This window comes from Podarcis liolepis (assembly GCF_965112155.1).
Source record: "Podarcis liolepis genome assembly, chromosome: 11".
Taxonomy (NCBI): Eukaryota; Metazoa; Chordata; class Lepidosauria; order Squamata; family Lacertidae; genus Podarcis; species Podarcis liolepis.
Window position 1 is genome coordinate 48,492,120 of NC_139565.1, and position 26,857 is coordinate 48,518,976.

General features: G+C 43.9%; 2 protein-coding genes across 3 annotated transcripts in view; one reads left to right on the forward strand and one right to left on the reverse strand.

Annotated features, from left to right (window-relative positions):
- On the forward strand, positions 1-12,800 carry CAPSL (calcyphosine like). The gene is made up of 5 exons (XM_083466261.1): positions 1-192; positions 5,238-5,374; positions 6,344-6,521; positions 8,923-9,132; positions 10,571-12,800. The coding sequence occupies exons 2-5, from the start codon at positions 5,238-5,240 to the stop codon at positions 10,670-10,672; spliced, it is 627 nt and encodes a 208-aa protein (XP_083322387.1). The 5' UTR covers positions 1-192; the 3' UTR covers positions 10,673-12,800.
- The window catches only part of IL7R (interleukin 7 receptor), an 18,597-nt gene continuing 4,537 nt past the window's right edge, over positions 12,798-26,857 (reverse strand). The window contains exons 2-8 of one of the 2 annotated variants that reach the window (XM_083466131.1): positions 26,531-26,666; positions 25,599-25,756; positions 23,204-23,355; positions 21,328-21,484; positions 18,915-19,011; positions 17,597-17,672; positions 12,798-15,435 (exon numbers count right to left, since the gene is read on the reverse strand). In XM_083466131.1, coding sequence (XP_083322257.1) covers positions 14,941-15,435; positions 17,597-17,672; positions 18,915-19,011; positions 21,328-21,484; positions 23,204-23,355; positions 25,599-25,756; positions 26,531-26,666 — 1,271 coding nt within the window. In that variant the 3' untranslated portion in view covers positions 12,798-14,940. Of the gene's footprint in view, positions 15,436-17,596; positions 17,673-18,914; positions 19,012-21,327; positions 21,485-23,203; positions 23,356-25,598; positions 25,757-26,503; positions 26,667-26,857 lie in introns of those variants that run through there. The other variant, XM_083466132.1, reaches the window with a different exon arrangement.

The window sequence follows — 26,857 nt, forward strand, 5'->3', positions numbered from 1 at the left end:
ACTCCCGTCTTCCAGTCACCCTTCGGTGCTCTCCATGGTTCTGCATTAATTACCACAGTCTGTCCAATCAGAAGGGGGAGGTGTAGACCAGGGGCGGGAAGAGATGCTGGGAAAAGACAGGCCCACTTTCCCCAAACTGTACAAGGGAGCGTCTGTAGTTTCAGGTTAGGAGCAACAGGTAACAAATTAAAGGTAAATGGTTTTTTTCTTCATTCCTTTATTGATTGGCTCAGGAAGAGTATCCTTTAATTTAGGTTGATATAGTCCAGCTTTCCTGTGCTCTTTACTTTTTAAAGATACTGCCCATTTTAAAAGTTGATGCATATAGTAGGGTATGCTTCCGGGACCAGGAAGCTGTTTATATTTAAAGAATAAGCTCTGTGAACAAAACTGGAGGAAGAACCGATCTGGTTCTAGGGCTAGGGGAGGAAACCAAGCTGGCTTTGAATGGGACCTCCTCATGTTGCCGTCGGAGTTTGTGAGTGTGCTTATCTCTACTTTTTTTACCACCAAATTATTATTAAACTTCATTGGCATTCTGCTTTTGGGCCCCAAGGCCTGCAAAGCAGTGAAGACCAGATTGAAAATACAATAGACAAAACACAATAAAATGCAACAAACAGGCTGTCTGTCGAATTAGCAGTAAATAAATATGACCATGTAGTTGGAGATTTATGGCATGTTTTTGGAAATCAATGCACAAGGAAGTACACAGGGTTATTCTGTGTAAAGAAAGACTTTTTCCACCTTGCCCATTTCTGCTTCCTCATTTAAGACCAGACTTACTGTCGGGGGACAAAGCAAAGGCAGCTATTCATCCTGATCGACCATCTGTCTAAATCAGACTTGGCCTTCGAAGGGCTGCTGAGTCCAGGGGTTGTGCAGCACTATGTAGAAAGGTGTTTGGAAGAGATTTGTCATGACTCGGGATTTTCACCATGCCAGTGCAAAAAGAGAGACTGTGTTGGAACAGTAAAAATGGCTGCAGCCAAGGCCAGCAGCTTCCTGCTTTCTGGCAATAGCTTTCTGGCAATAGCCATCTGTGTGATTTCGGCTGTTATATAAGTATTTAAGAAGCAGGTGCATAGGACGATGAATCTGGTTCTTTTCAACTGGATCATAACTGGGTTATTAATGCACTGTTCCCAAATCACTGAGATAAGACTCACTTCTTTATAGCACGTCATCAGTTCCCAAGATGCTGCCACACCATGCTGACTGATGGTTTCAAAGCAGCAAAGAACTAAGAGCTGGTGCCTCCTTGAGGCAGCTCCTGTATTCCTCAACTTTGATTCACTTACGGAATTCACTGCCACAAGATATGCTGATGCCCACTAATATTAGATGGCTTTAAAGAATGGATAAAGGGTCTGTGCTACCCCTTTATTAGCTATGATGACTAAATGGAAAATTCATGTTCAATGGCAGCGCCTCTATGGATAACAGATGTTGAGGACAAACATCAGAAGTGAAAGCATGCACAATGGTGCCATATTAAGTGAGATGGCTCATGTAAGGATCTACTTTCTAGAACTTTTTTTTTTTAGTGCATCTGAGCCAAAACTTAAAGGAGGAATGGCTGACTTGCGTATACTTGGAGGCCATGTTATTCCAGTTGTAAGGTAAAGGGACCCCTGACCGTTAGGTCCAGTTGTGGCCGACTCTGGGGTTGCGGCACTCATCTTGCTTTACTGGCCGAGGGAGCTGGTGTACAGCTTTCGGGTCATGTGGCCAGCATGACTAAGCTGCTTCTGGTGAACCAGAGCAGCGCACGGAAATGCTGTTTACCTTCCCTCCGGAGCGGTACCTATTTATCTACTAGCACTTTGACGTGCTTTCGAACGGCTAGGTTGGCAGGAGCAGGGACCGAGCAATGGGAGCTCACCCCATTGAGGGGATTCGAACCGCCGACCTTCCGATCGGCAAGCCCTAGGCTCAGTTGTTTAACCCACAGAGCCACCCGCGTTCCTATTCCAGCTGTAGTCCTAATCAATTAATTTATATACTACATTTCCTGCAAATCCATCAGTGTTCAAAGCTATGCACATTCTAAAAACAGAAGTATCATAACCTGAAGGCCCTAAGTAGTTTTATTTTATTTGCCACACATTTTGAAATGCCTTCATAGGTGGCCATGCTCTTTAATAAATTCTCAATTGACTAGGAAACAAAACCTTTATAAGGGAAGCAACACCAAGCCTCTCTCACGCAGCTTTTGAATGTTTCCATTTGAAGAAATTTAATTTCGTGGCCATTGAAGCTGCAGTCCTATATGTACATGCATGTGGGAGTAAGTCCCACATAACTCCTTTTGAATAGACATGTATAGGCAGAGTCAACAAAGACACCGTGACACCAGAAAGACTAACAACAAATTGTTACAGAGGAGATTCAGTGACAGGGCACACGCATTGCATGCAAAAGTTCCCCTGTTCAGTCCTTGGCATCTTCACTTGAAGAGCGACGGCCAGAATAGCCAATCTTGGGCCAGATGGACCGAAGGCCTGCCTCGGGATAAGACTACTTCCCATGTTTCTTTCTTAGGGTACAATCCTTGCTTGGCGTGGGTTAACGTAGTAGTGGAAGCTGGTCAGGCAGGTTGCTGCACCAATCTGAAGCTGGCATAGTGATTGAACCCAGTTCAGGCCTGATGCTGTCTTGTGATGGCAGTGGGGCCTGCTAGAGATCCAATGGATCCCGGGGCAGCTCAGCCACCCTCACCCCCACCCCCAAACAACCCATTTCAGGGCTTTCCACTGGCTGCCTTCTATCCACCTGTAACTTCAGTGGATGGAAGCAGGATCTTAGAACCAGTGAAATGATGCTGTCGTCAATCTGCAAGCGGAGGCCAGCTAAGCTCAGCAAAGGAACATCTCTGCCCAAATCAACCCCCGACCCCAGCAAAAAAGGACGGGGTTGTTGTTAAGTTTCTTAGGTGCAGAAGTGCTTTCAACATTTTTCTTTTTTAAAAAAATTGCCACAGGATTATATTCACAATCCCTTTGGAAACTACCATATTTTTCTGTGTATAAGACGCCCCCATGTATAAGATGCCCCCTACTTTTGGGGACCCCAAATTAAGAAAATGGGCATATGCACTATCTGTGTATAAGACGCCCCCAGATTTTTAACCTTATTTTAAAGTAAAAAAAATCTAGTCTTATACACGGAAAAATACGGTACTTTCTTTTTAAACATTAAACTTTTTTGTCAGAAAAGTCTTGTGCAAGAAACGTATAAAGAAAAAAGAACAATATAAATATTTTTTAAAATATACAAGAGACAAACGAAAAATGAGACTTCCACAATATGAAAAAGATTGGGCCAAGGAGAAATTAAGCAAAGAGAAATATATTAGGAAAAACCAGGCAGAGGGCTTCCTGGTAGTGGCGCCCGCCCTATGGAATGCCCTCCCACCAGATGTCAAGGAAATAAACAACTATCTGACTTTTAGAAGACATCTGAAGGCAGCCCTGTTATGGGAAGTTTTTAATGTTTGATCTTTTATTGAGTTTTCAATATCCTGTTGGAAGCTGCCCAGAGTGACTGAGGAGGCCCAGCCAGATGGTCGGGGTATAAGTAATAAATATTATTATTATTATTATTATTATTATTATTATTATTATTATTATTTTATTATTTGATAAACTTAGAGAGTATGCTGACAATGAAGTTGACACGGACTAGGGACATAGTAAAAAAAGAAAGATGTTTTTAAATGTGCTGCGAAAAGAGCCTGTGGAACACAGAAATTCCACATGAAAGGGGGAAAATCAGTATTATGTTTTGTTTTGAGTCAGGGTAGAAAACCCCCCTTTCTGTTCCCAAATGGTTTGCCCTAGCACCCCTTGTTTGGCCTACTGCCTGAGGTTTTGTGGAGGAGGATGCTCCATCACCAGTGCTGAAGTAAGGTTCAGCTGCCAGTCCAGTCCATTTCTGTTGGGGGGGGGGGCTATCTTAACCTATAAATTATATGTATATATTATTAATTAACATTTTGGAGAAGATTTCCCCTTTTTAAATACCGCTTACAGCACCTTCTTGGGTTTCCAAGTCTAAGATGTGTTGCTACACTGAGGAAAAAATGTGTGCATCATTCAAAACCTAATTTGTTTGTACTATGTTCTTAGTAGATCTTTGTATTTCTTCTTAAGGGAAGGTTGACATTCCAGTTTAGCACAATGACCTTTTGGACTGATACTATCAGAGGGTTGCAAAACCATTTCTGAGAATTCATTAATTGGCTGTTTTGGGAAAAAAGAAATCTAGATTTCACTGCTAGCCAGATATAACAGCAGAACATATTTTGCATATTTTGCAAACATTCTTGAGTTGTACATACACACCTTGAAGAAATCCTCCTTTTCTTTTCTTTTCACTCCAACACACACATAGATTTATATTCTGGATTATTTAGCAGAAGGGAATCTTGGTGATGGATGGGAAAAGATCTATGCCAGATCCGTCCTCTGCCAAATGAAGGATTTCCCAAGTGAAGAGATGCTAAATCATTTAGGCTGCAACATAATGCACAGATTTGGTAGTAAGCTTCAGTGAAATATAGGAGTCGTTTTCAAGCAAACATTCGGAAGCTCTGGTTGTATACTTTGTAAATTACTATTGACCGAACCTCCATTGCTGTACAGTGGTACCTCGGGTTAAGTACTTAATTCGTTCTGGAGGTCCGTTCTTAACCTGAAACTGTTCTTAACCTGAAGCACCACTTTAGCTAATGGGGCCTCCAGCTGCTGGAGCATGATTTCTGTTCTCATCCTGAAGCAAAGTTCTTAACCCAAGATAATATTCCTGGGTTAGCAGAGTCTGTAACCTGAAGCGTATGTAACCTGAAGCAAATGTAACCCGAGGTACCACTGTACTGGAGAGACACGGCCAGGTTTGAGCAAGCTGCCCTTCAAGCCTGACAAACTATGCACATAAAATTCTACAAAACGTATACATTATGGAAAAGTGGCCGAATATTGTGACTGAATCCTTTTCTTCAGTTGACTGACTCACACATTGCATCTCAGAATTCATCCATTGCGTTTTTACATTCATCCATTCTGTTTTATTTTTAAAACTCCCCTTGCAAAAGCCTTTGCAACCAGACTCAGATATGTGTATGCGCTTTTTATGTACAGGTATGGACATACAAACAGAACATCTTCACTCCAGTAAATGAAACTCCTTCTTATGAGTACGGTTGCCAACATTTTTGCCATTTTTTTCTCTCCTAGATGCCCGGCACAGCGAGACACGACCGGGAGATGGCAATCCGGGCCAAAAGAGACCTTGCCAAAACTACAGATCCAATCGATAGACTTCGCCTTCAGTGCCTAGCAAGGGGCTCTGCTGGCATCAAAGGCCTTGCCAGGTAAAATGAGTTCATGAGGTAAATTATTAAACCAGCCCACATTCTTCTGTAGGCCAGGAGATTACTGAAGCACAGCTGGTCTTGCTTAATAGACATTTGGATTTCCGTGTTCTGTTTCAAGAAGCCCTCAAGCACTGATGTTATGAGGCAGCCAAACTGTCAAGAAAGAGAAAATACTTACCTGAACCAGTTGAAGGCTGCAGGGGCCTCATTACACCTGAATTCACTTCACAGCTCATGAACTCACGTAATGTTAAATATAACTGTAGAGTTGGAAGGGACCCAGTGAGTTATCTAGTCCAACCCCCTGCATTGCAGGAATGGGCAGCAATGGTAAGAGGGTTTGGAAATGAGGAATGAAGGAAGGAAAGTCATAGGCCCCAAACAACATCGCTTAAGGCAAAACTATTCATCTGTAGCTTGCAAAAGGAAGCATAAAATGCTTGGTTGTCAATAACAGCACAGCAGTACTGATGATGAGTTAAAGCAATGAAAGTAGGGTTTTTTTCTGTAGCAAACTCAAGCAACTGCCTTGAACCTTAGAAATAACATTAACTATTAACTATTTGGGGGACTATAGGACTTGAAGCTGCACATTTCATTTGCAATATCTGAAAACAGAGTCCAGATTTACTTATTGGTATGCTAGTCTTTGGCTGATAGGGCTCCGTGAATGACTTATATACAGTTAGAACAAGACAGGTCTTTTGTAATCTAAAAGGCATGACACAAAAGGAGAAAAAGAGAGGGAGGATGGAATGGAAACAGTTCAGATGAATGCTACACATTTATTTATTTTTACGTAGGAGCTGACTGAGCTGCCCTATTGGTTGAGAAAGGATTGTGTTGTTTCTTTTCTCTTGAATGCCTGTGTCCTAACTTCTTGATATCAGCGTCTGCTCTCTAGTCCTCTTCCATCCTCTTTTATTTTATTACTCTTTCCTTCAAAGTGGCCCTTCTTTTCTTCAGGGTCTTTCGAATCATGGATGATGACAACAGCAGGACTATCGATTTCAAAGAGTTCTTGAAAGGCCTCAATGATTACGCTGTGATGATTGACAAAGACGAAGCTGAAAAGATCTTCAAGATCTTTGATAAAGATGGGAGTGGAACCATAGACTTTGATGAATTTCTCATAACATTAAGGGTAAGGCTCTTTTATTTTATTTAAAAAAAACAGAAATGCTTTCTGTGTCATAGAAATATAGAATGGTAACTTTAGTGTAAAAGAGTCTTAAGCAGTGCTTTTTTCCTGGGGGGACGCAGGGGGACTCATACTCCTAAACATTTTGTGAATCTAAGTTTGGCCTCATTGAGGGGCAGTATTTAAATATGAGCTTTTTAGAAGAAAAGCACTGGTCTTAAGTGTACAGTGGTGCCCCGCAAGACGAATGCCTCACAAGACGAAAAATTCGCTAGACGAAAAAACTCGTGCAACGAATTAATTTCGTCTTGCGAGGCACCACTGTAACAAAAATATAATTTAACCATTGTTTAATAAATAAGGGCTTACTGTGATCACCTGGACTCTGTTCAGCAGCTTAACCATGGTTTATTAGCACACATAGGCCATGGTTTGTTGTTGGTTTATAAACTTTGGTTAATGTTAACAATGGCCATAGCTGTCAACTTACAGATTTGAAAATAAGGGACCAGCAGCCTTGAAAATAAGGGACCAGCAGCCAAAATAAGGGACCTGCAGCCTCACCTGTTCCAGGCACTCCAGTCTTCCTGTCCTCCTGCAGTCTGGTCAAACTCATGCTGGTAGCTTCGAGAACACTGTCCAACCAGAGGTTCAACAGAATAGAATCTGAATCACATGCACCACAAGGCCTATGCAGCCTCAACTTAAGATGGCTCCCCGGCCTGGCTTTGCACTGCAAAGATTGCAGCAGTACGTGCAACAAAATGGCATCCAGCATTCAAAAAACCCCTCAGCTTGCATTAACTAGCCACACACAAGGCATGCAAGCTCCACCCCCCAGTCGTTCTTAGACTTCTTATTGGGTGAGCAACACAGCCAAGCAACACAGTTGGAGCCTCCCTCCTCCCTGGCTGGCAGGGAGGGAGGAAGAGGAGCTGCTTCCTTTGAAATTTAAGGGACATCATTTAAGGGACATTTAAGGGACATCCATCAATAAGGGACAGTAGCAGGACATGGCGCTGGAATAAGGGACTGTCCCTTCAAATGAGGGGTGCTTGACAGCTATGACAATGGCTTCCCATTGCATGTGAGCCAGGCAATAGCTACCATATTCGCCCAAATATAAGCTGCATCTGAATATAAACCACACCTTTAAAATTGGAGGAGGGAAAAGAAAAAAAGAAAAAATATCCAAATATAAGCTGCTCCCTTCCTTGCTGTTCCTGGCTGCATACTGGGGGTGGGGTGGGGGGGCTGCGCTGCATTGCCGGCGGCCTTTCCCCTTGCTCGCTCGCTCTCTTCCTGGTCTTGGGAGAAGACGGGATACTATGCACGGGGCGGGCACTCCTTTGCCATGCTCCTGGCTGCATACCGTAAGGTTGCAAATATAAGCCACACTTTAACTTTTCACAGTCGGAATTTGGGGGGGAAAGTGAGGCTTATATTCAGGCCAATATGGTACTATAAAAGCTTATGAATTCTATATTGAAAACACACCTGCAATGTACCATTTCCTTTTGTGGATGGTGATTCATAAAAAGCTCCATCTTGGTGAAATGAAACAGTCATGAAAGGCCAAAGTAAGTTATATGAAAATACAATCATATGCAGCCCATATTCACTCTGGAGTAGGTCCCAGTATGTTCATTGGCCTCGCTCACTAGTAAGTGTATGTAGGCTAGTAGCCTCAGTATATTAACCAATCCTTTGAAATCCGTTTTAAGCTCCTTTCACATGGCTGTATGCATTCCACCATGCCCTATGTAAATGCCCATACATGAAGGGATGGTGTTCGTTTTGTTAGCTCTGCCTCAAACACTGCCTGGTTGTCATGTGCACAGGATTTTATGCCTGCCCATCTAACTGTATGCAAACTAGCCTCCTTCCGGTGTTATATTTCCCCCCTTGTGAACAGTATCGTGTGGGGGGAAGTGGGGCTGAGAGTGCTGAGCTCCAGCCCTGTTGCTGTCACCCTCCACAACTTGGAGGGCAAACCTCTGAACGCCCTGTACTCATGAAGCCTCTCCATACAATTTAAAACCCTGATCACAAATGATTATGCCTTAATAAATATATTAGTCAGTGAGGTACCACACAGCTATGCTGCTTTTCCTGCAGATGGCAACCCCTCTGATTGTATGGACACAGTGAATCACACTCCTATCCTTTCTATCATTTATCCCAGATCTATAAAGCAGGATATAAGTCCTTTATGATCAAATGGGTCCTGCAACCTTCCTTTTGGTGACCCAAAGCCCTATGAACACATTAAAGGAAACGCAGCCAATCTGCCAATATTTTTATAACAGTAATAGTGTTGGGAGGTACAAAGACCCTGCTGGACATGGGTGACGATCCAATGACTTTACTATGTTCATTTGTTGGTGTTGGTGTTGTTTTAAAGCCTCCCATGTCTAACGCAAGAAAAGAAGTCATCATGCAAGCCTTTCGAAAGCTAGACAAGACGGGGGATGGGATTGTCACCATTGAAGATTTACGAGGAGTCTACAATGCAAAACACCACCCCAAGTACCAGAATGGGGAATGGTCTGAAGAGCAAGTTTTCAGGCTGTTTCTGGATAACTTCGATTCACCTTATGATAAAGACGGACAGGCAAGTGAAATATTGCAGGTTGACAGGAAGGTGGCGCCTTTGTAACATTTAAGGGTTTTGCTTTAAAGAACAAGACAGTTGGCACAATAATTACACACAGTGCAGAAAATTAGGCATAGCTACTAGCCATGATGGGTGGTGCTGTGGGTTAAAGGGTGGTGCTGTGGGTTAAACCACAGCACCTAGGATTTGCCAACCAGAAGGTTGGCGGTTCGAATCCTGCGATGGGGTGAGCTCCCGTTGCTCGGTCCCAGCTCCTGCCAACCTAGCAGTTCAAAAGCACATCAAAGTGCAAGTAGATAAATAGGTACCACTCCAGCGGGAAGGTAAACAGCGTTTCCATGCGCTGCTCTGGGTCACCAGAAGTGGCTTTGTCATGCTGGCCACATGACCCAGAAGCTGTACGCCAGCTCCCTCGGCCAGTAAAGCGAGATGAGCACCGCAACCCCAGAGTCGGCCACGACTGGACCTAATGGCCAGGGGTCCCTTTACCTTTACTAGCCATGATGCAGATGGATGCTGACTGGCTTCTGAATTCCAGTTGCTGGAAACCACAGGAGGAAGCTATTGCTTTCTGGTCCTGCGTGCAGGTTTTTCACAGGCATCTGGCTGGCTGCCGCGAGAACAGGATGCTGGACTAGATGGGCCTGATCCAGCAAGCTCTTCTTATACCCTTGCTCTTTCATGAACGTTAGTTGGATGGGGGCAGTGGCGTAGCGTGGGGGTGCAGGGGGGGCCAGCCGCACTGGCTGCAACATCTGGGGGTTAGGGTTAGGGGGCGCAAATTACTTGCCTTGTCCTGGGTGCTGACAACCCACGGTACGCCACTGGATGGGGGGTGGGAATGGGATATGTGAACTCCATGGGGGTTTGACCAGTGAGCAGGAGTGGAGGAGACAACCTTTGTGTTTGTACGCCTTAACATGCAAACTTCCTATGGCTTTTACATCCCACTTTTTTTTACCATTATCCTTCAACAACTGTTTTCTATGTTCCAGTGCCCTGGGACTCTAAGGAGGATCAACGCACTGATTGCTCAATGTGCCTTTTACTAGCAAGGCCTTCCATTGCAAATAATAGCTGGATGACCCTCATAATGTGTTCTTTGCTGTAGGGAAAGGGAAAGAAGGACTCCATAATGGGAATTCCCATCTCATGTTCAGCTTTTTATTTTCTGCTGTCATGGTTTCTTCTCATAAGGTTCCTTCTGAAAACCGGACGCCTTCTAGATGTAGTTGGACTACCACCTCCATTGGTTCCAGACAGGAGGACTCAGTGGTGAGGGATGATGGGAGTTATAGTCCAAAACATCTGGAGGGAAAGGCATCAATACATATTCCATGTGGAGCAATTTCTTTCTTGATTTCTTGTCTGTGGTAAGACAAGGCGAGACAAATGAAGATATTAATTTTTTTCCTTTACAATTCCTCTACTTTAGGTTACACCAGAAGAATTTATGAACTATTACGCAGGTGTCAGCGCTTCAATAGACACAGATGTCTACTTCATTGTGATGATGAAAAACGCTTGGAAAATCTGATTTTGTTATTGTAATGCAAAGTTCTGCTGCTGCTGCTGCTGTTGTCATTGTAAACATCTCCTAAGCCTCATCATATACAGGACAGTGCTGCTGTATTCAGAGCAGTAACCAGCTGCACCATTCCTAGGAGTGAATTAGAAGAAGCAATAGCCAAAATTATCACCGCGCCTATTATTTTGGGAAGACTGATCTCACTGAGGAACTGTGCTTTTTGTTTCAGCAAACAGGGATTCCTAATGTAACAAATGTGAACTGGGGACAGGAGGACAGAAGTAATGCTTGAGTCAGGGATGATAAGCCCTTCCTCCACCTGCTGCTTTTCCTCAGCTCCTTTCCTTGCCCCCAGTTTCCTAGCCTCATTACTACCCCATCAGTCAGGCTCTGAGATCAGTAATAAGAGGGGGAAGCAATATCTGGGGAGGGGTTGCCGGAAGAAAAGTGGTGGGTGGGGAAGCATCACACCTGAAATTCCTCCCTGTACATTATTCAGCAAACACAAGGTTGGGAATGCTGGGTTGCAGCCAATGATGGTTTTGCCTTAGCGCAGGGGCGAGGAAGCTTTTTCACACTCCCCAGGGCCACACTCCCTTCTGGCCAACCTTCCAGGGGGGGGGCACATGGCAGTGGTGGGTGGAGCCAGAGGCAAAAGTGGGTGGAGCAACAAGTGAAGAAGTTACCTTTGTATGCAGCAGGCTAGAGTCTGCACACACATTCACACAACCCTCTTTATCCTCTAGTCCAGGGGTAGGCAACCTAAGGCCCGAGGGCCGGATGTGGCCCATTCACCTTCTCAATCTGGCCCACAGATGGTCCAGGAATCAGTGTGTTTTTACAAGAGTAGAATGTGTGCTTTTATTTAAAATGTATCTCTGGGTTATTTGTGGGGCACAGGAATTTGTTCATCCCCCCCCAATATAGTCCGCCCCCCCCACGAGGTCTGAGGGACGGCGGACCGGCCCACAGCTGAAAAAGGTTTCTGACCCCTGCTCTAGTTAGACAAACAAGAGGCGTTGTCAGAGCTGGAGGACATTTTCATCCAGGCAAAAAACACCTGGGGTTGGAAGCAAGCTCAGTGAGGGGTCTGGTCTGAAGAGAGGGGTGTGAGGCCTGGGGAGAATGTGAGGGCCAGATAGAAAAGCTTGGAGGGCTGCATTCCCCACTCCTGACTTTGTGCATGAACAAGGCCGGGCACCTGAATTTAGTTGATCCCTCATACCCACTTAATTTCCCTTTCCACTGAAAAGCTGTTCCTGAGGATTGTGGAGGACCCACTTGTCAGCATGGGGACTGATGCACAGGTTTGTGGTAGGTGAGTGGAGGGCAGAACAGTAAAAATGGGGTGCTTCGACTTGTGCAAGCAGAAGTAGGTAAAGGTAAAGGGACCCCTGACCATTAGGTCCAGTCGTGGCCGACTCTGGGATTGCGGCGCTCATCTCACTTTACTGGCTGAAGGAGCCGGCATACAGCTTCCGGGTCATGTGGCTAGCGTGACTAAGCCACTTCTGGCGAACCAGAGCAGCGCATGGAAACGCTGTTTACCTTCCCGCTGCAGTGGTACCTATTTATCTACTTGCACTTTGACGTGCTTTCAAACTGCTAGGTTGGCAGGAGCAGGGACCAAGCAACGGGAGCTCACCCCATCACAGGGATTCGAACCGCTGACCTTCTGATCGGCAAGTCCTAGGCTCTGTGGTTTAACCCACAGTGCCACCCGCGTCCCTTGCAAGCAGAAGTACTTTCTGCTAAAGCAAAGCCAGTGTTGAAATGCAACCCACTCTGATTGCTGAAGCCACAATTAGTTTCCCCCCCAAGAAGATGGGCACCTGAAGTAAAAAAGACGAGTGATGAAATCCTTGCCAGAGTGCATCTTTTGGTTTTTACCTGCCATTTCTCCTTTTGCATATGGAATCTGCTTTGGCTCAAAAATCTATGTGACCCCCTTGCTTCCAAAGTCCCTGGATTTATACAGATTTTTATGGTCCAATATGTCAGCAAAACAATTAAACGGGCTGTTGGTAGGATGACTCATTGCCTTTCAGTGAGGCAGGGAGGAGAGAGAGAAAAACCGCTTCTGGTACTCCTTAGTAATGTCAAGTGCATATGAATTAAAACTGCATTCACTGGGTAACATTGATGCCAAGAGTTTACTGCATTTTCATTTTCAAACATACATAAAAAAATAATGTAAAACATTTTCAAATGCCTCAGACCTTTTTCACCAGTAGAAAGATGAGCACATATGCATTCTAGCAAATTCTAGCATATCTGTATACGTCCGGGTGCATCTGTGTGTTTATGTTTATATACACACACAAACACACACACATATATATTAGAAGCTGAATGTGTCCCTTCTGGCCCATAAAATCAGAAAGAATATCAATACGCTGCAATAAAAACCACACAGTAATCTTTATATCCAACCCAATACATTTTCAGCAAAATCTTCAGCAGCAAAAACATATCATCAGTAAACAGCAAATGATTGGAATGTGGCTGAGCAGATAAACACTGGATTGCACTGTCAGCCTCCAGGATCCTTGGCCTTGTGAGAAATTAAGCAGCAATTCATGACAGAATTCAAGTTTTAACTGTTGCTACAGTAGCAGGCAATGAATTGGTAGCTGTATCAACCAGTACGTATAAAATGCACCAGTGAAGTAACATATGTAACCAAGAGTTATTCACACAACGCACAATTCATACACGGAATTCATTGGCGAAGTTGCGATGCCAACCACTAAGAACTGTTGCGCTTAGGCTCTGCTTGCAGGCACCCGTTTGGCCACTATGAGAACAACATGATGAACTAGATGGGCCACTGGCCGGATCCATCAGGGCTGTTCTTGTGTTCTTAAGAGGATTAGACAAATTAATAAAGGGCAGATCCATCTATCAGAGCTATGTTGACCAGCCAGGAGCCACCTTTGCAATAATAAAAAAATCCTACACAATTCAACACCATGACATGTGCCAGACCGATTTGGAATAGAGCTGTTAAAAGATCAACAATATTTCTACTGTCAGCCACTCTTTTCAGGATTACTGGAGAACTGGATTTTTGCAGCAAGGCTAAGGCCCCCCCCCCCACCAAGTGTGTACAAATCATTGGCAGCCTCCCCCACGGAAACCCCATTTCGACGAACGTGCTCTTGTGCAACTTTTCGGCTGTTTCTTCACAAAAGTCAATTGAGGTGGTGGATACAGCCAATGGGTGTCCTAAAAACTCTAAAGCGGTGCAATCCAGTATTCTGGAGGTGCAAACTTGTCTGGGTTTAATGAAATCTCTGCAAACATCCCAGTGTTTTGTACACATCAATGGTTTTAGAATGCAGCCCTTATTCTGGCAAGTCTCCATTGAAAAAACTGACAAAGCACTATCGTAAGCACCTGTTCTTTCCAGAGCATTTTTACTGCGTCGCTCAGAAGAAAATATTTTCAGTGACTCGTGTTTACAGCAACAGGCAACTTGACCTTAGGGAAATAGCTAAATGCAGACATAAGAAGACAAGAAGACCTGCTGGATCAGGCCCTGTGGCCCATTGAATCCAATATCCTGTTCTGATGAGCCAACCAGGTGCCTGGGGAAAACCTGCAAGCATAACCTGAGCACAAGAACACTTCCCCCTCCTGGTATTTGGAAGCACTGCTGCCTAAGACTGGAGGCTAGGCTAAAATACAGGTTTTTCAGATCCCACCTGACCTATAGTACTTTTTCATTCAAGAGCTTTGAAGCAGGCAGTGGTTCTGCTGGTGCAGCTTCCCAGTGTTGCTACAATGATGAGAAAACCAGAACCTGTCCCTGACCCACGTCAATTACAAAGCTGAGCAGCAAAATTCAGAGCCAGGTCAGGGCAAGAGATGCCAGCATGGAAAACCAGGCCATGCAATTCAGCCTTGCAAACAAGTCCACAAAAGTTACGAGCCTGGAAAAAGGTTCGAGCCCACCCAGGGATGGCTGCGGGCAGGATTCCTGTGTTGCAGGGGCTTGGATTAGATGATGCTCGCAATTCCAACTCTGCAATTCTATGATTCTGTGAAAAGTCGCTGGCTGATGGCTGACAGAAGCTGGACACTGAGGATAAGACTTATTTCCTCGAGCAACCCCCAAGGTTTCCATGCAGGGAGCACTCGCCTGCATGGAATTCCGAGTCACCTATGGTTACCAGGTTAGTGGTTAATTCAAGACTGGTGTAATCTTCTCACTGATCTGGTCAATGCCCAAAAATGATACTTGGAGAGCCCAATCATGCCATGTGCCAGAACTGCTAGTTTTGAAAATTCCCCTTGTTTTCGAAAAAACTCGCCATTGTGACATAGGCCTCTTCTTTATTTGGAACTGTTACATCTGCGTAAGCTTGAAGACAGTTATCAGACTCAGGTCCAGGCAGGATAGCAGCGGGATGCGTAGAAGAACTGGCATGGTTGAGGAGAGCATCACTACCGCCATCTTGGTCTCCAATACAACCTTTCTCGTATGGGTTGGCATTGATTAATGTGTCATCCTCAGGAGCGAGGAGTCTTCTGTCCACATGCTTATCCAGTGTCTCAGCCGGCCACATTCCTTCATATGCCAGAGGCAGTTTCAGCCACCCATGGTTGATATGAACCAGGTTCTTTTGTTCCAGTCCTTTCCCCATCTTTTCTGGAACATCAAAATCCCAGGCAAGCAGCAAACGTTCTGACTTGGCCCGAATGCTATCCACCTTATGGATGGGGGCGTATTCCAAACTCTCGGGACTGAAGAAGCTTACTTCGGAATTCTACCGGGATACGGGGATATTTCGTGTGACAGGGGAGGGGTGGGAAGTCAAAAAGAAAAATATAAGTGACTGTTATAGTTTTTTGTGATGTAAATTTGTTAAAACCTTTGAAAAATCTAATAAAAATTAATATGAAAAAGAGAGAGAATGGACTGCACCACTTCAGACTACTGGTGGAGAATGCTACTTCCAGATGTGAAAGCAAAACAAAACTGTGTGCAAATGGAAACTAACATCTCATGGCACAGTGGGCTTTGACTGCTGTATGGATTTATAATTTGTTGGGAGTTTTTAACTTGAAGGAACAGGTCATTCTACCACCTCAGCATTCTGCCTTCTGAGTCTACGGGATGAGTAGGCCTCTATGGACAGCAGGGCCGGATTAGGTTTGATGAGGCCCTCAGCTACTGAAGGTAACGGGGCCCTTTAGATGTCCCGCTGTCCTTTGTCAACAACAATTTGTCGCTGTTTTTTGTGTTGAATATTTGCTATATGGTAATTTATGGACCTAATAGATATCTTTTTAAAATATATATATATATTTGTTAGGAATTTCAACATAACAATTTATCAAAAACATGTCATCCTCATTTCCCCCCCCTATTTAACCCACCCCCTCCATAAAAGAAACCCCCCTCCCCCCAGACTTCCCTCAGCTCCTCTCTCTGTTTTTTTCAGCACGAGTTATTCTCTGCATATTATAAAATTGTAAAGATCCTTAATTTATCTATCTATATGTTACCAATAATAAATTTGTGTATGTTTATTCAAAACCTGCCAAGGAGTCCAGTTCATTTTGTTGGACCTAATAGGTATCTAAAGCCATTTGCACTTCACAAATAGCCAACACAACACAACAACACAACACAACACAAAACAAAACATTGTTGCTGTATGTAGGTTTTATTTTATTTGTTTTTCATCTTGTATTTTGGAAATGTGCATCCAGTTTTTCCCCCTTTAAATTTGTTTGGGGGCTCCCAAGAGAGTGGGGCCCTAAGCTATAGCTTGTTTAGCTTATACGTAAATCCGGCACTGATGGGCTGCCTCAGGCAAGCTGTGTCCTCCCAGCCTGTTCAGAGATCGTAACACTGGACCTCTTGGCAGATTTACTGCTCAGGGTAAACGAGACTACACTTTGAGCTCTCCGCATGGATTCCACTTAAACAGTTGAAATAAACAATAATCGTTTCTACTGAGAGAACTTCCCAAGTGCTGAGCGGTTCTGGGCCCTCCTCTAGTTCGTCCTCAAAATGAACAAGCCATTATTCATTTTCTGTTTCCCACATTTTATGGATAGGAAATGAGGGCTGGGAGAGAGTGACGAAGAAGACCACCCACCCAGTTCAGGGTGAAAGAGCTTCGCAGGCGGTAAATTTCCTATGTGGGAAGTACCACAGCATGAGAAACCACATGAAACCTCCTCCACTGGAAAGTAAAGGCTTGTGAGACACTTTCCTAGCCCTAAGAGCTCTCCTTTATGGAATCAGAATAAGGGCGTCATTGCTGTGGCTGGGGAAAGGCAAGTCTGTTGATTGTGCTGTCTTTCACTTTCTCATTCTTACATTTCTGCATCAGTTTGCAACAACAACAACAACAAAAACCAACCCTTATGAAAATTCGTCAGCACGTCAGTATGCGTTTCTCCAAATACACACATCTTTTAATCCTAATTTGCTTAATATGCCTGGACTCCATTCAGCCCCAATACAGTGCTTATTGGAAGAGGGAGGCAGTGGAGAGACCAGAGAGTGCAGTGGTTGAACTAATCTTGCACTTCTGCCACTGCACTTCCACCACAGCTGACAGGAAGCCTACCCAGACATGTAGTTTTATTATACATATCAGTTTTAAAACTGCAAATATTATCTACGTTTTGATATACTTTGGATCTACTTGTTTTTAAAGTTTGATTCCCCCCCCATCCATATTTTATATTGTTTTATGTAAATGGCTTGAAAGCTTTCATCAATTAAGAGGTATCTGAATCTTTTTGTTTTTTTTAAAATATAGCCAATAAAGAAAAGGCAATTTTTACAAGGAAGAAAACTGATAATGGGAGAAAATCCGCCCCAACCCCCATCCTGCCACACAAAACTGCTAAGGACTTGATGGTACTAGTTTCTACTATCCTGCAATGAGAAGAGGCAAAAGCACCAACCTTTCTTAGTTTGTGGCAGAGTTTATCCAAAGTTTTCTTGTGGTTAGGGAGAGTGGGCCACACAGCAGGCTTTATTCTGGAAAAAAGAAGAGATAACGCAATAAAGGAAGTGATAACGAACATTCTTACAACATTGCTTGTGAATGATTTATGAAGAACACCAACAGCCCTTGAGTGACTACCTCCATGGAAATGTTCTCAGCTTTCTAAATCCATAAAATTCTGTGGCAGTAGAACCTGCTGGGAACATCTTTTGGGCAGCTCCATTGGAGAGTCTCTTTTCCTCAGTGAGGAACATTGCAGGCCTAACCTCTTACTGAATATCTTATTCTATACTGGATTCTACCAATGAAACTTTCAGATGTGGATGGAAAACCCAGTGTCTACAATCCACTGGAGATATGTTTTGAGCAAACTCATCCTGGCATGCCACTTTTAGGGATGTTGCACCAGACAGATTGGCGGTGGGTTCTGCTCATTAGACAGCCCCTGGGTTAAAAGTTGGGGATATTTTTGCCAGTGTAGGCTCCCTTGTACCAGTGAAACCCTGGTTATGCCATATTCTAAACCCCTTGTGCATTGCACAGTTAGTGGTTGGATCATCTGTGGAAGTTCTTCCACACAAAACAGTCCAGGCCAGCAGTCAACTATGCCAACCCCCAACTGCTTGCTGTGATTTGTCCACCCGTACTAGTATAGGTTAAACCACAGAGCCTAGGACTTGCCGATCAGAAGGTCAGCGGTTCAAATCCCTGCGACGGGGTGAGCTCCCGTTGTTCGGTCCCTGCTCCTGCCAACCTAGCAGTTCGAAATCACGTCAAAGTGCAAGTAGATAAATAGGTACCGCTCCGGCGGGAAGGTAAATGGCATTTCTGTGCGCTGCTCTGGTTCGCCAGAAGTGGCTTAGTCATGCTGGCCACATGACCCGGAAGCTATCTGCGGACAAACGCCAGCTCCCTCGGCCTATAGAGCGAGATGAGCACGTAACCCCAGAGTCGGTCACGGCTGGACCTAATGGTCAGGGGTCCCCTTTACCTTTACCCTTACTAGTATAGGAATTGAGAGCCAGTGCACAAGACCAGCTCCCTATGGTAACACATCTCTTTTGAGAAGCACCTCTCATTACATTTCTGGGTTTGCAGTTACTGTAGTTACAATGAACTTCATGTCTGAAACAGCCGTTAGTTTGTATTGACTCCATGTTTTTCTGCTTTTTGCAACGTTCTCATTCACAACATTAAGGCTTGCATGGGAGGAAATTCCAGAAGTGAATTGTGTTCTTAGGACCACTCTTTTGATGAAGAGTGTTTAGGATTACCTGTTTTTCCAAAGTATTGGGATCAGAGCGATCACAGCGAAGAGCGCAAAGAAGCATAAAATGGATGCAGTCACCTCTCTAATGTTGCTATTATAATCTGAGGAAACAAACACCAAACAGGCTTATAGATTATGATGATGGTGATGATGACTAGTGTTATACCTAGTATATAACACTAAACATGTATGCCAAGGATGTGTGTTTTGAAACAGAACTTATTGCAGGCAACATTATTTCCTGTGCCACCAGCTCTCAGCAGCCAGGCTAGGCCCATAGGGTCAAATGAACTCTCTAAGCTACAGTCGCAGCTTAAGTACTGCCAGCTGACATCACATTAGGTGCTATAAAGTCTTTCCCTCCCAGCTAGTTCCCCAGCTGACCTCCATACCTGATCCAGTGCCAGACCTCCAACCTGTTCATGTCCTGTCTCAGGACCTCACTTTATCTAGGCTGAAATAAGACCTCCGTTGTGACCTGTTGCTCTGTTTCTTGGTAGAGCATGAGATTCTTAATCTCAGGGTTGTGGGTTCGAGCTCCAAGTTGGACAAAATATACCTGCATTGCAGGGCTTTGGACTAGATGCCTCTTGCGGCCCCTACGATTCTGCTAGGCCCCAGGCCTAACAATAGAATGTCCCTATTTTCTGAGGAATGTTGGACGTATGTTCAATACTTCATCACCTATCCAATGGTTTTGCCTTTGAAACAGAAACTGCAGGAGGGATCAGGAACCATGCCATTTCCCCGCAAAAAATTGCCCCCTAGAGCTACTCATCTCTGAGGAGAAACTGTGAGAGAATTGTGGTGTGACATGTCACACTCAATTGCCCCGGCTTTCTGCATTCAAGAATAAAGTCATACCAGGCACATTCTTGCCCAGGTGCTAATGCTTAAAGCCTTTTGTCTTGATCCAGTGCAACCGCCATTTTGTTGAGGGAGTCTAATGGACCCCATGGCCAGCTGTCCCATTAGCCACAAGGAGACCATTGTCTCATAGAATCATAGAATGATAGAGTTGGAAGAGACCACAAGGGGCATCGAGTCCAACCCCCTGCCAAGCAGGAAACACCATCAGAGCACTCCTGACATATGGTTGTCAAGCCTCTGCTTAAAGACCTCCAAAGAAGGAGACTCCACCACACTCCTTGGCAGCAAATTCCACTGTCGAACAGCTCTTACTGTCAGGAGGTTCTTCCTAATGTTTAGGTGGAATCTTAGTCAATCTCCGCCAGTGTCTCTACCCACCTACACTCAGGACTGTCCCATTTTGCCTTGCTGACCTGTTTACCAGGATGGGGGATCAAGGCGCTGGGGAGGTTGGTGCAGTGCAGATGCCAGCCTGAGGATGTTGTATTAGCTCCACCACATCTTTTAGGTGCCAGGCCAAAAAAAGGTTCCTCTTCTCCCATGCCTTTGGCTAATTAAACAATCTGTGGCCTTTTAAACTGTTGGGGTAGGGGCTATTGGTTTTGTTTGTTATTGCTTCCTGTGAAGGGCAGTATGTAAAATATAATAAATAAGCAAGCAAGAAAGCAAATAAATAAATAAATAAATAAATAAATAAATAAATAAGAAGTGCCCTCCCAGTTTCGACACAAAGCCCATCTAGTTAATGCTAGTGAGAAGCCTTCTGGGAAGACTCCAAGCAAGACCTGGGCACAACAGCGTTCTCACGGCTTAAGTTGCTCAGCAACTGGTATTCATGTTGGACCTGTTCCATATCTGCTATTGGGTCCCCGGAGCACAGATTCACACAAAGTGGCAAACGACCTTGCAGGGTACAACAGGGTTTATTTGAAATGCGTATGCATAGCAAAGGTGCAGCGCAATAAGCTCGCAATCTGCACACTCAATACTGAGCGTGCCAGCTTTTTATACATTTGCAGAATACAATATCACCTGATATCTTGTAAACCACCTGATTTCTGGGAAATCGAAAGTTATAGTAAGTTCCTATTTCCTTACATGGGCATCGCCCCCCCTCCTCCCTGCAATGGCCCCACCGGCCCCACCACGCCACGCCTCCTTATCTCTTTACAACCTTGAATAAACATTTGAGAGACCCCTAAATGCCAGCCTTGTTCTCCTGGCAGATCTCTCCTTTCTTAGAAAGGCCATTGGGCGTGGGGTGGGTTCTTATGGCCCTACATTCAGAGGGTGGGAGAACACAGCTACTAGGACCACCGATAGCTTCATCGTCCATGAATTTGTCTAAGCCCCTGAGGTGTGGAGATCAGTGATAATTTATGCAACAAGGCTCCCCCCCCCCGGTCTCAAACTCCAATCAGAATTTTACAAACTGAACGGCAATGAAGCCCTTTACTGGATGTGTCGTTACATTTAGCATATATTTGTAATGAGATACTTACACGTGATGCACTTTGGTTTGCAGTGAAGCAAAAGTCTGTACTTACTTTTTGCTGCAGTTTCGAAGGATTTCGAAGAGCTCCATTCACTCCACGTGCCCTTGAAATCTTTGCCATTGGGCTTTGACCGGGCTTTCATCTCATATGTTCCCAGCTGAAATTCCTTTGCCAGAAATTTTAATGTCAGGAATTCGGTCGGTCTGGACTAAAAAGGGGGAATAAATTTTTTGCTTATCAAAAAGTCAGGAAACAAAAATCGCTTTGAGAACCAGTAGGTTTCCAAGCTTTTGCACATAGTGAAACATTTATTTACCCCAAAGCTTCCTGCCTAAGAGAAGACTTCTGGCAGGGGGAACAACAGCCCATTACAAAGCTGTATTATTGGAATCCAGAATATAGGTACAGATGGAAGAGAATTTGATTTAGTCCCCGTAATTATGTGAGCTGACCCCACGTCCTGTGTGAGAGAGTGGCTGAGAAAGTGTGGGCTACACCAGCCCTGCAAAGTACCCCTGTATTGTTCTACCCATATTATTGAAGGGAATGTGGCCTTGTACATTTTGTTTTTTTAGAGAAGTGCAATAGGGAAAGGGCTGTGAAGTTGGTTGTAGCAGCAGTGCAACGAATGAAGGCCTAGAGGACATGAAGGGAGGCAGGGAAAGAATTCAGGGCTTCAGCGCTGAATCAGAAGACATTGTTTGGATGCCAGCTCCATCCATAGATAGAGCGCAGGTCTACCGCCTGAGAACCAACAGAGGGACAGACCTGGAATACAAATTTCACAAGGCTTGTTCTAACCAGGCCTTGGCACTGCTCAGTCACAAATAAGTGCTCTGACGTTCAGTGAATGTGTTTAATGGCATAGCTTTAGAAGCCTTGACTGGAGGGATTTAAGTGGTCCAGTGTAAGCTTAAGCAATAGTTAAATTGTAGTTGATTTCAATTTTCACATCTGTAGCCCTTCTATGTAATAGCCTCTTTCCCTGATGCTTTAATTGTTTCACACTTCCATATAATTGTATCCTAATCTCACCCTACCCTGCTTACACCGTTCCTTGTATTTTCCCTTTCCCACAGTTAATTTATGTATACAGTGGTACCTTGGGGTAAGTACTTAATTCGTTCCGGAGGTCCGTTCTTAACCTGAAACTGTTCTTAACCTGAAGCACCACTTTAGCTAATGGGGCCTCCAGCTGCTGGAGCACGATTTCTGTTCTCATCCTGAAGCAAAGTTCTTAACCTGAAGCACTATTTCTGAGTTAGCAGAGTCTGTAACCTGAAGCGTATGTAACCCGAGGTACCACTGTAAAGTACTTCTGATTTCCCTTTAATATCATTTGTGGGTTAGGCTTACACCTCTCATAAGCTGAAATACATTTACTGGTTTTCTCCTAGTGTATGCTAAATAATTTTTCCAAATTGATTTCAGCCATTGCTACCAACTGTTTACAACTCCCTCACCTATGGTGTTAAATTAAGGAGCCCACTTTGTACATAAATTAGTCCACTGTGGATATATAATTTTTCACAGGTTACATCCAGAGCAAACCCACAATCCTATAAACACACAGGGCTAAGGTTCATTGAATTAAACAGGACTTACTCCTGAGCAGTTATACATCATCATCATCATTTATTTATCTATTTATTCGTACCCCACCCTCCCCGGCTGGAGCCAGAGGATTGCATTGCAATTTAGCCACTTTTTTATTCATTGACAACAATTTGAAAAATTAGCCATGATGACTAACTCCAATCTTGTTCATTATAATGGGAACAAAGTGCAACTAACTTTTTCTGGATCTAACTGCATGTAGCTTTCAACTAAAAGCCAGATCTCAAATATTATCTGTTTTTGACACATACAGAACTGAAAATGGAAAGAGCACACTTATGGTCAATTAAAATGACACATTCTTACTCACAGTCCAGTGTTTATTTTGCTGCCGGTATGCTAGTTCATGCATTAGATGTCCCCCAAGATACCATCCATTGTGTGGAGTTGAGAAATTAACGAAATACTCATCTGCCTCTTCTTCGTAGATAATTCCTAAGTCAAATGGTGCTTCGGGTTTAACTGTAAATGAGAACATAGAAATCTAAAAAGAATTCTGGTCATGGAAGCGGACTGAGAAAGTTCTCTAGTAAGGAGACTTGTTGGAAGATGAAGGTCTTCGGTTGGCACCAAAAAGACAACAGAGATGGCGCCTGTCTAATGTTTAATGGGAGAGAATTCCAAAAGGCACGTACCACAACACCAAAGGCCTGTTTCCTATATTGTGCAGAATGGACCTCCTGATTTTGCAGGAGGTCGTCACCTGAGGAGTGTTAGTGATCAGTCGGGTGTATGAGGCACGTGGCACTTGTTGGATATTCTGTGTGTGTGAAAGACAATAATTTGTTCCAGAAACAGAGGAGAAAAAAGAAATAGTTTCAAGAAGCAGCAGAAGGCTGAGATTGTTTTGTTTATGCAAGGACATTTTATGTGGGAGCTGTTCTATGGACATGTGTAGTGTGACAGGAAGTACCAATAACAATGGTTCTGTGTAGCTTGTTGTAACTTGTTGTGAGTCTCTTGCTTGCGCCTTGCAGTGAGAGAAGAAGAGAGACTCTTGTTGGACTCTACGCATGCCTTGACCACAGCAGTGGTGAATGTCTATATATATATATTTGCTACCAATATGCTTTTATGCCCATCAAGTAATCTGAATCTTCATGGCTTCCATGAGTGTTTGTGGTCTACTGTGTGTACCTTCAACCCCGAAGATGCTCCCAAGGAAGGAGCTGTGTTGAGATGTAACTCTGCTGGGTATGGATACTGGCACACACACACACAATGAAAGTGATGCCGGACCCAAGAGGTTGATGGATTGATCCATCAATAATCTTTCAGGTACACATTCACTTGGGAATAAGCCTCAATGAACATAGTGGAACTTATTTCCAGGAAACTCCACAGAGTATGGTGCTTTATGTTTATCCAACTGTTTGCACCTATTAATCCATATAACTTTATAGGCCTCTTCTGGTAGTATCCTGAACCTCATAAGGCTTGGTTTCCAGACCCTTGATCATCTTAACTGCCAACCTCTGCACACGTTCCAGCTTGTCAATAGCTTTCTTAAATTCTCGCTCCCAGAACTGGACACAGTATTCTCTGTGTGGTCTGACCAAGGCAGAACAGAGCAGGACTATAACTTCCCTGGATCAATACACTATATGTCTGTTGATGCAGCCTAGGATAGCATTATCCTTTTGCTTTTGTTTTTTTTGCTACTGCATCACACTTTTGACTCTTGTGAAACCTGTGGTCTGCTAAGATCCCTAGATCCTTTTCACATGTACTGTTGCTAAGCCAGGTGCCCCCCCCCATCTTATATTTGTGCAGCTGGTCATTCCTGCCTAAGTGTAGAACCTGACATCTGTCCCTATTAAAATTCATTCAGTTAGTTGGGGCCCAGTTTCCCAATCTATTAAGGTCATTTTGAATCCCGATTCTGTTTTCTGCAGCATTACCTACCCCTCCCAGTTTGTTTTCATCTGCAAATTTGATGAGCACCCCCTCAATTCCGTTGTCCAAGTTGTTCAGAAAGCCTTTGAACAACAACTCGCCTAGGACAGAATGCTGCCGCACCCCACTTGTCACTTTTCCCCAGGATGACGAGAAACCATTAATGAGCACTCTTTGGGTTGAGTCAACCAGCTGCAAATCTACCTAACAGTTACCTCTTCCAAGCCCACACTTGACCAGCGTCTTTGCAGGAATATCATGGGGGACTTTGTCAAACACCTCACTGAAATCAAGACACATTATGAACACAGCCTTCCCCTGATCCACCAAACTTGTAACTCTAACAATAAAAGAAATGAGATTTGTCTGGCATGACTCATTTTTGAGGAAATCCATACTGGGTCTTAGTCATTCAAAGCAAATATTTCTGAAGACTGCATATTTCCAGATTTCGTGTAAGGAGATGGAATGTGAATGTGAATCTACAGCCAACGTTCATGCAACAAGCGGTTATGTGGGACTACATTCAGATATGGCAAAGCCTAGTAGTGTTGGAAGTGACAGCTCCCAACTGGTCACGAGCCTATGGAGTATTTATTTGTGCTATATGTATTGGCAATGTGCATCAGGGATCAGGGGAATGCTGTGGGCATAATGTGTCTTGATTTCAGTCCGGCTTTTGACAAAGTCCCCCTTGATATTCTTGTGAACACTCTGGTCAAGTGTGGGCTTGGAAGAGGTAACTGTTAGGTATAGAAATTGCAAACAAGTCTAAATCATGCACATGATAACATTGGGAAGGAGCTCACTGATATTGCTTGCTTTCAAGGTCTGGCATTCCACACATTGCTGTATCGTCGTCACGCTCAAGCAAACTTCCACGGGATTAAAGAATTCAACATTTTCGAAAGGACATTTGCCTTGCAGCTGGCTCTCCATTAAGCAACTGGAGGTTTTTTCCCCATACCTGTGAAGGATATTAGAGCTGAAATGAAATAGTTGAAGCTTTCAAATTCTATGAAAACATAACAATTTATGACTCTGTTTTTGGAAACTGACCATCAACCTAATGGTCCTAAATATACAGAATAGGAGAGGATTTCAGCACAGTCCTTTCATCACAGTGTTGGATGTGGTGTTGGGGAATCTCTTGTTTAGGTGGTTGTCAGCGGCGTTAGAGCATGGGTAGGCAAACTAAGGCCCGGGGCCCGGATCTGGCCCAATTGCCTTCTAAATCCAGCCTGCGGACGGTCCCAGAACCAGTGTGTTTTTACATGAGTAGAACATGTGCTTTTATTTAAAGTGCATCTCTGGGTTATTTGTGGGGCATAGGAATTCGTTCATTCCCCCCCCCCCAAAATATAGTCCAGCCCCCCACAAGGTCTGAGGGACAGTAAACTAGCCCCCTGCTGAAAAAGTTTGTTGACCCCTGTGTTAGAGGATATTTCTCAACGCTTTTAAATTTCTTTTAAAATGTAAAAATCCCCCTGGAGGGTTATGATGCCCCCCCTCCCAAAAAAGAGGACATGTCCAGGATTTCCCAGACGTATGGCAACACTACTGCGAATATTATTGCACATCCTTGCAGTAGCATCTAATACTGGATTAATTCTTCTTGATAAACTGTCAAGATCAAGAAATTCTAAGAAGGGGCACTGGAACATTGAACTATTAAGATAATTTGATTCAGGAATTATTACAAAAAAGTAACCACATTTTAATGCACTGGAAAGCTTCTTACAGAGTAAACTGAGTATTAGCTTCACTCAGGTTCATCCCAGTCTTCGTGATGTTGCAAAGCAAGATATTTGTTTGGATCGTTGGCATTCGAACGACACACGTGAAGTCCATGTCCATTTCACTTTCTGCACAGGTGCCTGAGGAGAGAAGACTATAAAAGTAATGCTGCGGACTGCAGTCTGACAAGTTGTAAGTACTTCTTAAGGAATGCACTCTGATAATATACCGTTAATATTTTAGTTTTTGAGTTCAGCCTCCCCCTCCCCCTTCTGTTTGCATTCTCTGATGGTCCATGGTTCCATTTTGTATTTACCTTCTTATAGATGGT